General features: G+C 37.6%; 1 protein-coding gene across 8 annotated transcripts in view; it reads left to right on the top strand.

The window, feature by feature from the left end:
• Scn3a (sodium voltage-gated channel alpha subunit 3) overlaps nt 1-14,271 on the top strand; it is a 115,309-nt gene that overhangs the window by 61,180 nt on the left and 39,858 nt on the right. For all 8 annotated transcript variants that reach the window (XM_060390311.1, XM_060390313.1, XM_060390312.1 and 5 more), the window contains 4 exons: nt 488-726; nt 7,856-8,029; nt 9,135-9,491; nt 11,674-12,144. In XM_060390311.1, the coding sequence (XP_060246294.1) occupies nt 488-726; nt 7,856-8,029; nt 9,135-9,491; nt 11,674-12,144 (1,241 nt within the window). The remainder of the gene's footprint in view (nt 1-487; nt 727-7,855; nt 8,030-9,134; nt 9,492-11,673; nt 12,145-14,271) is intronic.

The raw sequence follows: 14,271 nt of genomic DNA, 5'->3' as shown, positions 1-14,271 counted from the left end.
CAATGATGTTAGGGTTGGACAAATCCAAGCTTGTATTCCATTCAAATCAGGTTTCTAAAAATGTGCTTCTTTCATTATCTATGGTCACAATTATAAAAATCCACTAAAAGGATACAAGTATTTGGTGATTTTATTCACTATTTAACATACCCATAAAGTCCCTTTTAAAGAATTATATTTAATAGTGATATTTCTGCAATTTTTGTTTGATTATTACATATTTTAAAGCTGAATATTAAATTCAAAGTACTTACTTGTATCTAAAAAAAAAAAGAAGGACGATGTCAGCATGCCATTTAATGGACATTTTACGGATGTTCACATGTAATAAGACAGAATATGAAATAAGATTGTGTTCTGTTCAGTCTATTAAGCCTGGTACCATGAACTTGTATGCCCATGAATAAGCATCAGCTTTATATGTCAATTACTAGGAACAGTAATTAACTCTTACTCTTACTAAATACTTTTCTTCCTTATTACCCAGAACTTGAAGAATCTAGACAGAAGTGTCCACCATGCTGGTATAGATTTGCCAATGTGTTTTTGATCTGGGATTGCTGTGATGCATGGTTAAAAGTGAAGCATCTTGTGAACCTAATTGTGATGGATCCGTTTGTCGATCTTGCTATCACCATCTGCATTGTCCTGAACACCCTGTTCATGGCCATGGAGCACTACCCCATGACTGACCAGTTCAGCAGCGTGTTGACTGTGGGAAACCTGGTAAGTGCTGCAGGGGAGGGAGAAATGTAATGGAGAGAAACACCATCTGTGCTGTACCAATGTGAAACCTTCATCTTCGCCCTTAACCAAAAGAGAGATCTAAAGGAAAATTACAGTGCACCTCAGGTAGGCTCTGAGTTTTGTGTTGAGGCTGATTATGTAAGGTGATATCTTTGCAGATTAACCAGGGTGTCATTAATCTGTACTAAATTCCTCACATGTTAGATTACATACTGGAAATGAAGGTCCAGAGGAAACACGGGGTCCAAAAGGCTTGAAACCATACCCATTGAAACGATGGCCAAAGAACAGGTTCCTACGGTTAAATAATTTATTTTTAATAATAAATTTTAATAATAAATTTTTATTTTATGTACATTGGTGTTCTACTGACTGTATGTGTGTGTGTCTGTGTATGTGAGAGAGAAAGAGGGAGATAACCTTTTGAACTAGAGTTACAGAGAGTTATGGGCCACCATGTGGCCCAACCCAGTGTTCTTAACCACTGAGCCATCTCTCCAACCTGGATATCTACTTTTAAATGGTACAATTGTTCAGAAGTGAATTGTTCAATAATAAATACTTTCAGTGGTGATCATCCAACAGAAAAAAAAGTAGTTGGTAAAATGTGTTTGTAGCACTTTCATATATGAAGGTAAGTAACCATAGGGAAAATTGTACTCAGATATATTTTCAAACAATTTACCTTCCCTTTTTTTTCAGACTTTAAAACTGCCATCAATTCATCTGTTCTTAGAATATGACTAGAATTTGGTTCTGAAAATATTGACTTATTCTACTACAGTTCAAGATGATTCATAGTATTCAAAATCATTTTTTTAGCAACTTGTAACAGATCATTAGGCCTGTGACCCACAAATAACTCAGCACAGAGTCCAGTGCCAGTTATAAAGTATTGATAAATATTTTTTATATTTATTTGCCTACACTTCTGGCTGCTTTGTGTTTCTATGAAGGCTGCTGTGTTCTTGCAAGGCTCCCGGGATGGGCCTAACTGAGACAGTGAGGGACTAAAGAAAAGCAAACAGACACGTGGACACAGATTAGCAGGGATTTGGTAGGATGGGCTCTCAGGTAGAGAAATTTCAGCCCCTGTAAGCTCAGTGTGTTTATTATATAGAGTTGGACAGAGAGGTGGGGTAATTTCATAAAGGCAAACAAGAAGACTGGATTATTACATACAGATAAACAAGGAGGCAGGGCTATTATATACAGCTGAGTCAAGGAGGCAGGTTTAGTTAATCTCAGTACAAACAGACTGTTGAGGAGCAGTCTTCAGACTGTAAGTATGGGCGAGGCAGTAACTATGGTGGGTGTTTACCAAACACGCTGTCAACAACCACACATGGACCAGAGAGGAAGGCTTTGCCAATTTTTTAAGCCTCACTCCCAGGAAGACAGCTTTGCCATTTTTTCCATGTGTCTGAGGACACGTTTCTTGACTTGGTGGCTCATGTCAACAACACACATTCACCCAAGACTTCATACACTCAGGGCTTCCTTTGTTCCCCAGAGAAGTCCACGGGATAAAAATTATCTGAAGAGTTAAATATTTGTATCTATTTGGTTTTGGTTAACTTCCTTTTTACAACATTCAGTAGTGGTCAAAATGTGGAAAACTGCACTGTCAGGGACTCAGACTATTTAAAGATGCAATTTGTTATAGGATATCCGCTTCAATTGCTCTACAGGGAAATGGTTTGGTCTCTGGTTCATTAAGATACAATACTTAGCATCTGTATCTAGATATGTTTTAGTACTATTTCCATGCTCATAGCAAAGCCTTTTGGAGGACCCAGCAACGGTGATCCTGAACACACCACAGCAACATTCTGAGCACCAGATCATCTACTATTGTAAACCCTGTGCAGCTCAGGACAGCCCAAGCCTGTTTTGAAAAGTAACACATTAAGAACCAGTTTTATGTTCCCTCAGAGTACCCAAGTTCATGTCTTCTGCTTCCCTCTGGATCACTGGTTACTCCAACCTTGTCCTAGCAGTAGCTAGCTGGAATCCTGGCACACCTGCCATGCACGCTGCAATGTCAGAATCAAGTGTCTATTCTAACACAGACATGTTTATGTTTTAGCTTTCCTTTACATCCAGATGAGTTGAACTTGCCTTTCTTTCTGCGTACAGATGTACATTTTCCCCTAAGACCATAGAACACGGGTATGTGTAATCATTGTGCTTCCTATGACCTCTGTGCTGCATGAGTTTTTAATATTTTAACCTTCTGCATTTAGACATACATTTAAAATCAAATGAACTCAAATTTGAAACTAATTAATAACTATATTGTATGAAAGACAGTAGAGGATGATAATGAGTGCCTTTCCTCCAATGAATCCTAATGTCCAGAAATGTTTCCACAAACTATGTGGGATAAGTGATTCTCTACTGTAGGTTCTGGGAAGTACTTTATAACTGTCTTTTGAGGAGTGATAAATGGAAGTGGATGCTACTTGGCTTGTTAAGACTGGAAACTGATCAAAGGGTTCAAATCAGGGCTTTAAACTGCAGGAATCTCCAATTGTGACCATCAGATGTACTCTGTGGAATGATTTTTCCAGCCTTAAGGCAGATGACTTATTATTCCTATCAGTTTTACATTAGAAAACCCCAATCTTTAGGAATGCAAAGTCCCTAATGAAGACTAAGGCTTCAAAATAGGATGATATGAAGCAGGCAAGGCAGTACACAGTGAAACTTCTAATAATGTTCAGGAGGCTGAGGGAGGAGGGACCATCATGCTAGGCCATCATGAGCTACATAGTAAAACCCTAATCCAAAAGGAAGGAAAGAGAGAGATGGAGAGAAGGAAAGGGAGAGAACCAGGGTGAAAAGGGGAAGACCTAAGGTTCTTGATAATTGGAAAGCATTTTGGAAGTTCAACCTTGATCCACAAGAATATCATCAGTGAAAAAGGCTAACTCATCATTGTAAAGTATCTAGTCCCCCAAAATATTAGTCTTTTTTCTTTTATCTAAATCCACTTCACTCCTCCTACCTTTTCCCTAGAGTTTCAACTTGATAGTTGAGTTTACATATATTACTACCTGACACCTTCCTTTTACTATCTCAAATGCACTTGAAGGATGGGGTTAGTTAAGAGTTGTCTCATCAAACAGAAAAGATGAAGAACCAAGCTTTGTGAAAGGTGATGGTGCAGCTTGGATGCAGGAACTAGTCTTGGCAGCAATGCAAACATTTGCTCTATCTCTCAGCAATCGGGTAGCTCACACATGTTACATCTCACATCCTTTAATCAAGAAAAAGAAAAAAAATTGAATTCCAGTTCAAAGTTTTCATGATAGGACTATGCTGGGCACATTTCATAGACAGTCATTTCTGGTATAACCAGCCTGGACATTTCATAGACAGTCACTTCTAGTATAACCAGCCTGCGAAGGAGGAGTAGGTATGGCCATATAAAAACATGGCGTCCCTCTATAGTCACACAGGCAGAGAAATTAGTCCCACCAGAAAAGTGGCAAAGAATGCTGGGGAAACAATGCATAAATATGCATACTTACAAGCCACCTCGTCCTCTCTGTACTGTTTGACTCAGGAAAACACCCGCCTTCTTCTTCAGTTTTGACACCTATCATGCTGTGATTTTTTTATTATTATTATTTTAATGTGTTGGGTTTTTTTTTTCCTTTCCTGATTATTTTCTTGATCATGCCAATCACTCCATCCCCGACACTCTCTGTGACCTCTGTTACTGGTGTTTTGGACTTCTCGTGGCCATTATGATGTTTGCTCAGTATTTGTACACCCGGAAGCTTTAGGGATGAAACAGTCCTCAGCGTGAGCTCTATGCATTTCTGTGTGCACAGCTGTCATAGATGATTGTCCAAGGACTGGCTGTAAGCACTGTGTGGTCACAGCTGAATGGCCACCTTTCTCACTGTTTATTAGAAGTGCTATCAGTTTCACGTCAATTTTGTGCCACCTTGAACAGTCCCTTCTAGCCCCAAAGCCAGAATTTCTAGAGCCAGTAAGACTTAACTTTTACTTTATTTCCCATATCTACTTGATACGAAAAATCCATTATTTTTTCTTTCCGGGTATTTATCTTTTGCTCTTAAAAAACATTAAAAATATTTCTGGTACTGATGTCTGTTGTTTCCTGTCTGGCCCCCTCAGCCACATCATAAAACCTTGTCACAACACCACACAAATGTCACATAGCAGTGTATGTATGTAAATATTTTACTGTTCGTTGTTTTCTGCATCCACATTTAGAGTGTTCTCACTTTCCAATTCATATTCTTCCAAGTTCCACTTCCTCCTCTTTCTCTTCTAACATGGCACTCAGCCCACACTGGGCGATTTTACCTTAACCCCTAATGAACTTACACTATAAGCTGTGGTTTCTCCATCTGCTGGGAACTTCTCAGTGAAAGACACTGCATCCCATTTTGTTTGGTGTCTCCCACTGCGTCTACATTGTAGGTCCTCAACAAACAAACAACTGGTTGCTTCTACCACCAAACAGGCTGCTTCAGGAGTCAGGCTTTTGTAAAAAAAAAAAAAAAAAAAAAAATGACACACACTTTAGAGTCAACGGACAGTATAACCTGATTATATCTGTCACCGTAGCTGAATAATGTAGTCTCTGGAAAAATACTCTGAGCCTTGTTTTTGTCTTTAATTATTGAAATGGCATATTGATGCCCACCTCTGAGGCTGTTGCGCAGGTCAGGTGAGGTGAGGTGAAAGAATCCAGTGGTGTGCCCTGCCTCTGGCGTGTTCTCACTCAACAGCTTCCCTCCTCCCACACGCACATCGTTAACCTCTCCATCCCTTTCACTGAAGCATCGATGGAAAGTATTTCTGCTCCTAGCCCTTATGATTTTCCCAGGGTATTGGGATGTGGGGGGAGTTGAATAAGTGAGGAATATTTGGAAAACTTTCCAGAATATACAAGGAAATCTATGTTTTTATGGTCCTCCGATGTTGAAGCTGCTGCCTATGTAAGTTTGGGATGACACAACTTGGGTAATAGTATAATCGAGTAGAAAAGCACAGGTCAAAAGCTTTAGGTCTGAGTCTCAGTGAAAGAGTTCATTTGTCCGAATTTCATTATCATCGTAGATGATACATGGTTATATTTTATTGGGAGTTTATTGAAACTTACTCATTAAAACAAATGATAATCTCAACAGGCTAGTCTATTGTTGCTCAAATAATTATGTAGTGATTTATCAATGAAGCCATAAAAGTGTAGGCCAAATTAAGAACAAAAGTATAGAAAGGGGTTATGGGAGCTTCTGATCAAGGAGTCCGCTTTCTTGCAGTTTGTTTCCACAATACATAAACATTATATCACTTCCCTAATGACTGGCTTGGTTCAATTTGAGCATCTGGAAACCTCAAAATCTCTGTTGAGTCTCTTTCTGGTACTTCCTATTTTCACAGGAAGATTTTTTTTTTCTTCCAAGCCAGATTAAAAGCCAAGCTCCCAGCATAGGAATGCTATGAACCAGAGAGTGTCTGTGCATTGTGTTGTGTTATAGAATCTCTCCCTTAACAACTTACCTGACAGTGCGGAAACCGCAGGAGAGTACAACAGCATTACCAGTGCTTTGCGGGATGACATTAGAAGCATTTGGGGAAATGCTTATAATTTTGAAAGAAAATGTTCATTCAAATATTCTTAAGGAGAAGTTTCATGGTGGCATTATACTTTGGATGAAAGCTTGACTCTGGGTTATGCATTTGCTAGCTGCAGGAGAGCTAGTCATCTCAGCAGACATGAAAAGATTAATTTTTATTTTTTTGTAAGAAGAGATATAGAGGATCATTTGGCTTAAGAGTTCCTAGCATGTTTTAATGCATTTCTATCATCAGGGTGCCTGTTTTAAATAATATCTGCCTATGAAAGTTTTACACAAATCAAATCCATTTAAGTTAGAACTAATTTTAAGTTCACCAGGGTAACTGTTTGTAAGAAAAAAATCCCATGGTGAACTACTCCATAAAATGAAAACATCATTTTTTTTTTTCAAAATGTATTCAACCTTGCTTACAATACATTTTAACTTCTACATGAGGGAGCACATGACTGACAGCAGTTGAGGTATGTTTTTGAAATTGATATTTCTTTTTTTATTTGTACAATTCATAAATGACGTATTAGCCACTTTTGTGCTTTTATAAGAGTGGGTCTAGATTTTTAAAAAGAAATAAGATGTTTTAACATACTGAATGATTCTAGTAAATTTATTTTGACAGAGCTTCTTGAGGGTAAAGGTTGGCTTAGTATAGTAACTGACTTTACCATCATGAAACAAGATGTTTTACCTACAAAGGATTTTGGCAAGAATAATTTCATAGCCTGTCATGTGAGCGTGCTTTTATTGCCTGTGGATTCAAGATTGAAATCAATATTTAATGTGTTCTGTTTTATTTGCTTCTATTGTCAAATACACATTTCTTCTATTCTCACCATATTATTATTAGTTATGAATATGTAGTACTGAGAACATTCTCCTGCTTGTTTCAATTAAATCTGCAGTTCCTTGCTCTACTAATTCATTAACCTTAATACTGAGGCAGGCAGCCAGAGACCATTATAACAAAACATTTGCGGCAGACACTCTTTTGTTTCAAGAGTGTTTGTAAAATGCAGAAGCAAATCACAGCCCCTTTTCGAAAACTACAGAATGTAGACACAAAACGTATATTTTTACCAATTTTAAGTAAATTTTAGTAACTTCCAATAATACTTGGATTTATTTTCAATAATGAGTTTTGCCAACATTTTCTGTAATATTACAAAAAGCAAAAGCGCCGTTTTGCAGAAGCATAATGTGCCACAAAGGCAACAATGTCATAGCTATTATCCAGTATTAGGCTGAAAATGTGCACAATGAAAGGTTTTAAAGTTTGTTTTCCCGAGAAATCTGGCTGATTTGTTAAATAAGAAAATAATCTATTGAGCACAATGCTGGCTTATGGGGAAAGTGCTTCGCTGATATTGATCGGTTTAGTTTAAAAGTCAGATGTTGGTGGTGTTCGTTCTAGTTTGACGCTCTTTGTGAGTTCTTGCAGTGCACGCGCTTAGTCCAGCTGAAATGCTGCTCTTTGCTCCCTTCAGGTCTTCACTGGGATCTTCACAGCCGAAATGGTCCTCAAGATCATTGCCATGGATCCCTACTATTATTTCCAAGAGGGCTGGAATATTTTTGACGGGATTATCGTCAGCTTGAGCTTGATGGAGCTTGGCTTGGCGAATGTAGAGGGGCTGTCGGTTCTGCGGTCCTTCAGACTGGTATCTGCCTGCTGTTCATGTCCCGTCTCTCACTAGCATAGCACTTATTTTTAAATGTATGCTTATATGACTACCAGAGTTTGTAAAATAGCATTCTTAATTACACTAAGTCGATAACCCCAGAAAATGTATAGCCATAATTTTTTTTCAAGATAAGTATGCTCTGTTTTCTAAGAACAATAAAATTGATTGAAATATTCCACAAATTACTATGTGGGCTACACACACACACACACACACACACACACACACACACATATATATATACACACACACACACACACACTCTTTCTAAATTGGTTTTATAGTCTGAAAGTGTTTTCATTTTATATCTGTAAGGTGAAGAAAGAAAAAGGAAAAAGAAGGAATGCAAATAAAAAACAAAGAGCCCCAATTAATGTCAGGTTTTAATCAACCCTGCTCTTTTTAGAGGAATGACTTTAAAGAAGGTAGAAGCCAGGAATACTGGGGTACTATCTCTAACCCCAGCACTTGGGAAGTGAAGTCGGAAGAGCTAGTTCAGAGTTACCCTCAGCTATACTGTAAATTTGGGGCCAGCCTGGGCTGCCACCAAAATGAAGACAAGACAAAACAAATTCAACACATAAAAAAAAAAAAATATTGGATGTGTTTGGTATTTTAAACAATAGCATACCAACTCCTTAAAATTATAGCAAAAGTAATTACTAAAAGTCCATGCATTTTTGTTCAAAAATAAGGAAATGTATGTATATGCATATATACATTTATGCATGTATAAATATATCCAAGTAAAATTGAATGTAAGGGTTAAAAAATCAAATTAGCTTACTTCACATCTGTTTTAAAATAAAGAATACAATTTATATACAATTTATATTTTCAACATTCCTTTTTCAGTTTCTACAGTAGAATCTGAGATGACAGTTGATGCAATAACAGTATAGGTATAGTTTTCAGTAAATCTAAAATAAAAATTATAAAGAAAAATTGCATTTAAATGATATGACTTGGTTTACATTTCTAATATTATTATCAACTTTTGTTTTGAACCTACATTATGATAGACTCATAAAATAATAGTCTGGCTTCCAAACGTACTAAATTTCCCCTTATTTGATTACAGCTGCGAGTCTTCAAGTTGGCAAAGTCCTGGCCCACGCTGAACATGCTCATTAAGATCATCGGCAACTCGGTGGGCGCCCTGGGCAACCTGACCCTGGTGCTGGCCATCATCGTCTTCATCTTTGCCGTGGTCGGCATGCAGCTGTTCGGGAAGAGCTACAAGGAGTGCGTCTGCAAAATCAATGACGACTGCACGCTCCCGCGCTGGCACATGAACGACTTCTTCCACTCCTTCCTGATCGTGTTCCGCGTGCTGTGCGGAGAGTGGATAGAGACCATGTGGGATTGTATGGAGGTCGCCGGCCAGACCATGTGTCTTATTGTGTTCATGTTGGTCATGGTGATTGGAAACCTCGTGGTATGTACGTGCTGCAGACCTTCATAGATTAGAAAGATTTGGGGCCGTAGGAAGTAGAAGGAGTAACTACATCTCCAGTTGTACTGCCAGCAGCTGAGAGTAAAATCCCCCTGCAGTCAATCACTGAAGGGCCATCTTTTTTTTTTATGTTATTTATTTATTTATTTTTATTATTAGTTACATTTTCTTAACTCTGTATCCCAGCTGTATCTGCTCCCTCATTCCCTCCCAAACCCTCCCTCCCTCCTTCATCTCCTCCCTGACCCTTTCCAAGTCCACTGATTAGGGGCCATCTTATTTAAATTCTCTGAGACTGGCGACAGTGGAGTAAAATGGACATGCTGTGGAAGACGTTAGGGTGCCTTGAGTGCATATTTGGGGGTTGCAATGCTCCTTTTACATTTTTCTTGTCAAAATGTATTTTTTTTTAATCAGGACGAAGTGTATTCTGATATTACTTTGATATGATAATGTCTTTAAACCCTAAAGTTATGACTATTTTATACTGAAGTGGCCTTTTACCTGTTCATAATTAGCACTGTTTTATCTAAAGGTGTGAGTAAGACAAAAATGCTAAGAACAAATTTTATTGAAATAAAGTATTATACCTTAACTTCGGTCTATAATTACTGTAGGAATCAAAATATGTTCTTGATCTGAATTTGGTTTATTGAAAGAAAACAAATTGTTGTTTGAATAATTACATACCTGTGCAAATGTGCATGTCTGTATATGCAAGCATATACAGAAAGAAAGACAGAGACCATACATACAAAGAGAGAACAAGTGAAGTGAGAGAGAGAGAGAGAGAGAGAGAGAGAGAGAGAGAGAGAGAGAAGCCAGATTTTAAATACTTACTTTAAGCCATTCCTTAGATTCTAGAAGAGGACAAATAACTGTCTTTAGCTGTGTCCCCACTGCTGAGTCTGCTTTGCTGAAAATAGCTATGGTCATATCCATGCCCCAGTTAATCATGCTGGATGAAAGGAATAGACTTGAATGCAAAGGAGAGATTTGTATGGAAAAGGGAAATAGATAGGTGTAGTGGGGGGAGTGGCGGCTGGGCATGGTCATTGTGTACTGCGTATATGAATGAAAATGTCCAAGAACAAATTCAACTAATTTAAAAAGCCCTAACATAAAGGTATGTGTTTTACTACTAAAATTCATGAATAACATACGGATATAGTAATTACCTGTCTAGTCATATTGGACCTTCCTTTTGAAGGGTACATTTCAAGTAATACACACAAGCATAACAGTGAGATCAATGCATTTTTCCCTAGGAAAAAAAAAATGGGAAATTAAATAGCTCAAAATATGGTGTTGAAATTAAAAACAAAACAAAACAAAACAAAAAAAAACCTCAGAGATCCTTGTTTGCATTTTTCCTCTGACCGTGTGAAGAAACTCAGTAATTACACTTTAAGCTAAACAATCCTATACATAAATCTCCTTTTACATCAGACATTCTGAGTTTTCCATGTAGTAGCCACAGATCGCCGGGTAGCCTATGCTGTGAGTCACACAGACACCCCAAAACTGAGAGAAGGGATTTATGTCATCTGAGTCTGGCTAAACCTTATAATATTTTAGAATTTTCTCCACTTTCAAAACTATTTGACCACCTAAATTTTAAAGTGCACTTGAAGGGAAATATGTAAACCCTTGTGGAATTTGCTATATCTGCTTTTGCTGTTTGTAGACACTGACCAAAAGAAATCTATGCTTCTGCTACATACTGGCTTTGAACAAATCAGCACATTATTAGATAAATTATTTGTACACATGAAACTATACATTCCATAGACAAACTGGTTAGAGGAAATAAAATAACAAAAACAAAAATATCTTTTTTTGAGGCAAGAGCCATTGAAAGTGGGATTTTGTGATTTCACTGACACAGTTGGGTAGATGGGATTTAATTTTTTTTTTCTGCTTATTCTCAGTAGAGAAGGGTACCTAAGTTGCCATTCTCCTCATATCATCATATCACAGGTAAAAAATTATCATGCCCTTTAAACGTTGTGTGATTTTTAACATGAAGCCTGAAGTACACCAAACATTCAGAAAGCATTTGCGAAAACCACACTGGCAAAGATCTGAGCTCCCTGAGCTCCACTAACTTTTCTCACACATGTTTCAGTATTAATATGGAACTTTTGCTCTTTTTTTCATTTAGGTTCTGAACCTCTTTCTGGCCTTACTGTTGAGTTCCTTTAGTTCTGACAACCTTGCTGCTACCGATGACGATAACGAAATGAACAACCTCCAGATTGCAGTGGGAAGGATGCAGAAGGGAATTGATTATGTGAAAAATAAGATACGGGAGTGCTTTTGCAAAGCCTTTTTTAGAAAGCCAAAAGCTATAGAAATCCATGAAGGCAACAAAATAGACAGCTGCATGTCCAATAACACGGGCATCGAAATAAGCAAAGAGCTTAATTATCTTAAAGATGGTAATGGAACCACCAGTGGTGTAGGTACTGGAAGCAGTGTTGAAAAATATGTAATTGATGAAAATGACTATATGTCATTCATAAACAACCCCAGCCTCACTGTGACTGTGCCAATTGCTGTGGGAGAGTCCGACTTTGAAAATTTAAATACCGAAGAGTTCAGCAGTGAGTCAGAACTAGAAGAAAGCAAGGAGGTAAGTGTACTTTTCAGTTCAGGCTGCATTTTTTTTTTTCATTATCCATGCAGTATGGCTACTCTGTATTGTTTTTGCCTTTATGTCTTTTACCAAGAGATATTAAAGGGTTGGGTGTGTAGCTCAAGATAGAATGCTTAGCATCCATGAGGTCCGGTAGTATCCAACACCACACAAAAACAACTGAATATTGCATGGTAATGTTGGAACATCATGAGACATAGGTAAGTTCACTTAATTATAGCTTTCCAAAAAAATCACAATTTCAGCAATTAAAATGTTCATTTTTTGATGACTTGAAAGCCTGATTTAAAATGTAACCCTAAACAAAAGCGATGCTCTTTAACACATTTTGCCCCTCACTAGTTACTGTTTTTAGAAAACTCACTGAACTGTATTTTAATGGTAGTTCTGTTATCACCGTGAAATTTTTATGTAATCTTTCCTCACATTTAAGTATTTCATTCACCATAATAAGAGTACATGATCTATGAAAGAACTTCATGTACTAGAAACAAAGCTGGCCAATATTTTTTCTGCTCAAGCTGAGCAAAAAGCTACAGCACATTCTATATCAACTTGAAAACACTGAGGAGTAATGCTTGAGGGCTACAGTGGAACTACAGATGGGAAATTTACTCTCGTGCTAGCAGTTGATAGAATAAAAAAAAAGAGGAAAATTTTCTTATGCTTTATGATTTGAACCTGTTGGGTCTAATGACAATAGCTTAGTGGTATTATTTCAATTAAAACATTTTGCTATCATTTATTTACGGCCTTTGGACTTAAAGGCACAGATGGTGCCCGATTAACTTATAAAAGATAAGCTTTAGCTAGACGGTGTAACGTCAGCACCCTAGAAATCAGAACAATGATGTTTGCTTTTGTGAATTTTCTTGGAACTTTGGAAAACGAAGTATACCAAGAGAATTTGACCTAAAATCCTTATTGGAGGTTTAAAGCATTACAACTCACAGTGTTCCCATTCTTGGCTTATTTTAGGTTGTCTTTTTAAAGCTAAGAAATACAAACAAAGCAAGGTAGCAATGTACATCTTTGGAGTTGCACAAAAACTGTATGTAGCACATCTAATGTATGTTGCTTATCCTAGTAAATTATCCTAGTAAGCTATCAAGAATCAATTATTGCTTTATTTTCAACCACCGAGTACAGATGGATTTAAAAGGACACATCGAATAACTAGGAAGCTTTCATTGATCACTTCGTCCAGTTTGGTCAAAGATAGACTCTATCACATGGTTCCCAATAAACTCAAAAAGTCATTAAAACTCTATTTTAAGTTTGATCTTACAGGCCTGTGTTAAATTTTTGGGTGTTTAAGAATGGGAAAGGAGGTGAAATGAGGAAAGATTGAAATGGACCCCATATTTGGGTCACGTCATAAAAAGTGAAAATTTACTGTTCTACAAAGGGAGAGCCAGGACTGGTAATGAGTTCCAATTACCAAGGTGAGTGGAGATTGGGGGGAGCAGAGCAAAGGGTGTCTGGAAGGCTCAGACTGCAGCCACAGCTTGGAATCGGCTCTATGGCCACCAAGGAGTGTTCTGAAACAGAGAAGCAATTAGAAAGGGGTATTGTAGGAACATTGTCACAGCAATGAGCTGATAACATTCTGGGCTGCAATAATAGGGAGCAGACAGTAATTGGCAATTTAGCAGACCTAAAGAGTCTGTGTAATCAGAAAAATGGCAATTCTGCTGTTTGAAATGGTCTTTTTAGAAAGCTTCCCAGGTTTGTGTGGAAAGAGTGCAATTTGGGATTTAAGTTTTGCACTTCACACCCATAGATTATGCGTACTGAAGTTCAGTCAACCTCTGATCAAAAAGATCACAGAAAAATGTGTCTACAGAAGAGATATATGCTGTTTTCCCATTGTTCCCTAAAAGAATCTAGGGTAGTAGTTATCAACATTATATTTTGTAATGTAGATAACGTAGATGTGAGAGTGTTGTGTAGGTTAATGCATGTACTGTGCATGCTAGGTCCATTCATATATCGGATTTGTACATCTGTTGGACTGGATTTTTGTTGAGTCCTAGAACTGATCTGCTGTGGATAATAAGGGATGGCTGGGTGAAAGTAACAGTGATGGTCAGGGTCAGAGGT

The sequence above is a fragment of the Meriones unguiculatus genome, chromosome 8, assembly GCF_030254825.1.
Source record: "Meriones unguiculatus strain TT.TT164.6M chromosome 8, Bangor_MerUng_6.1, whole genome shotgun sequence".
Classification (NCBI taxonomy): Eukaryota; Metazoa; Chordata; class Mammalia; order Rodentia; family Muridae; genus Meriones; species Meriones unguiculatus.
Note: the sequence above shows the minus strand (reverse complement) of the source record. Positions and strands in the feature narration are given on the sequence as shown.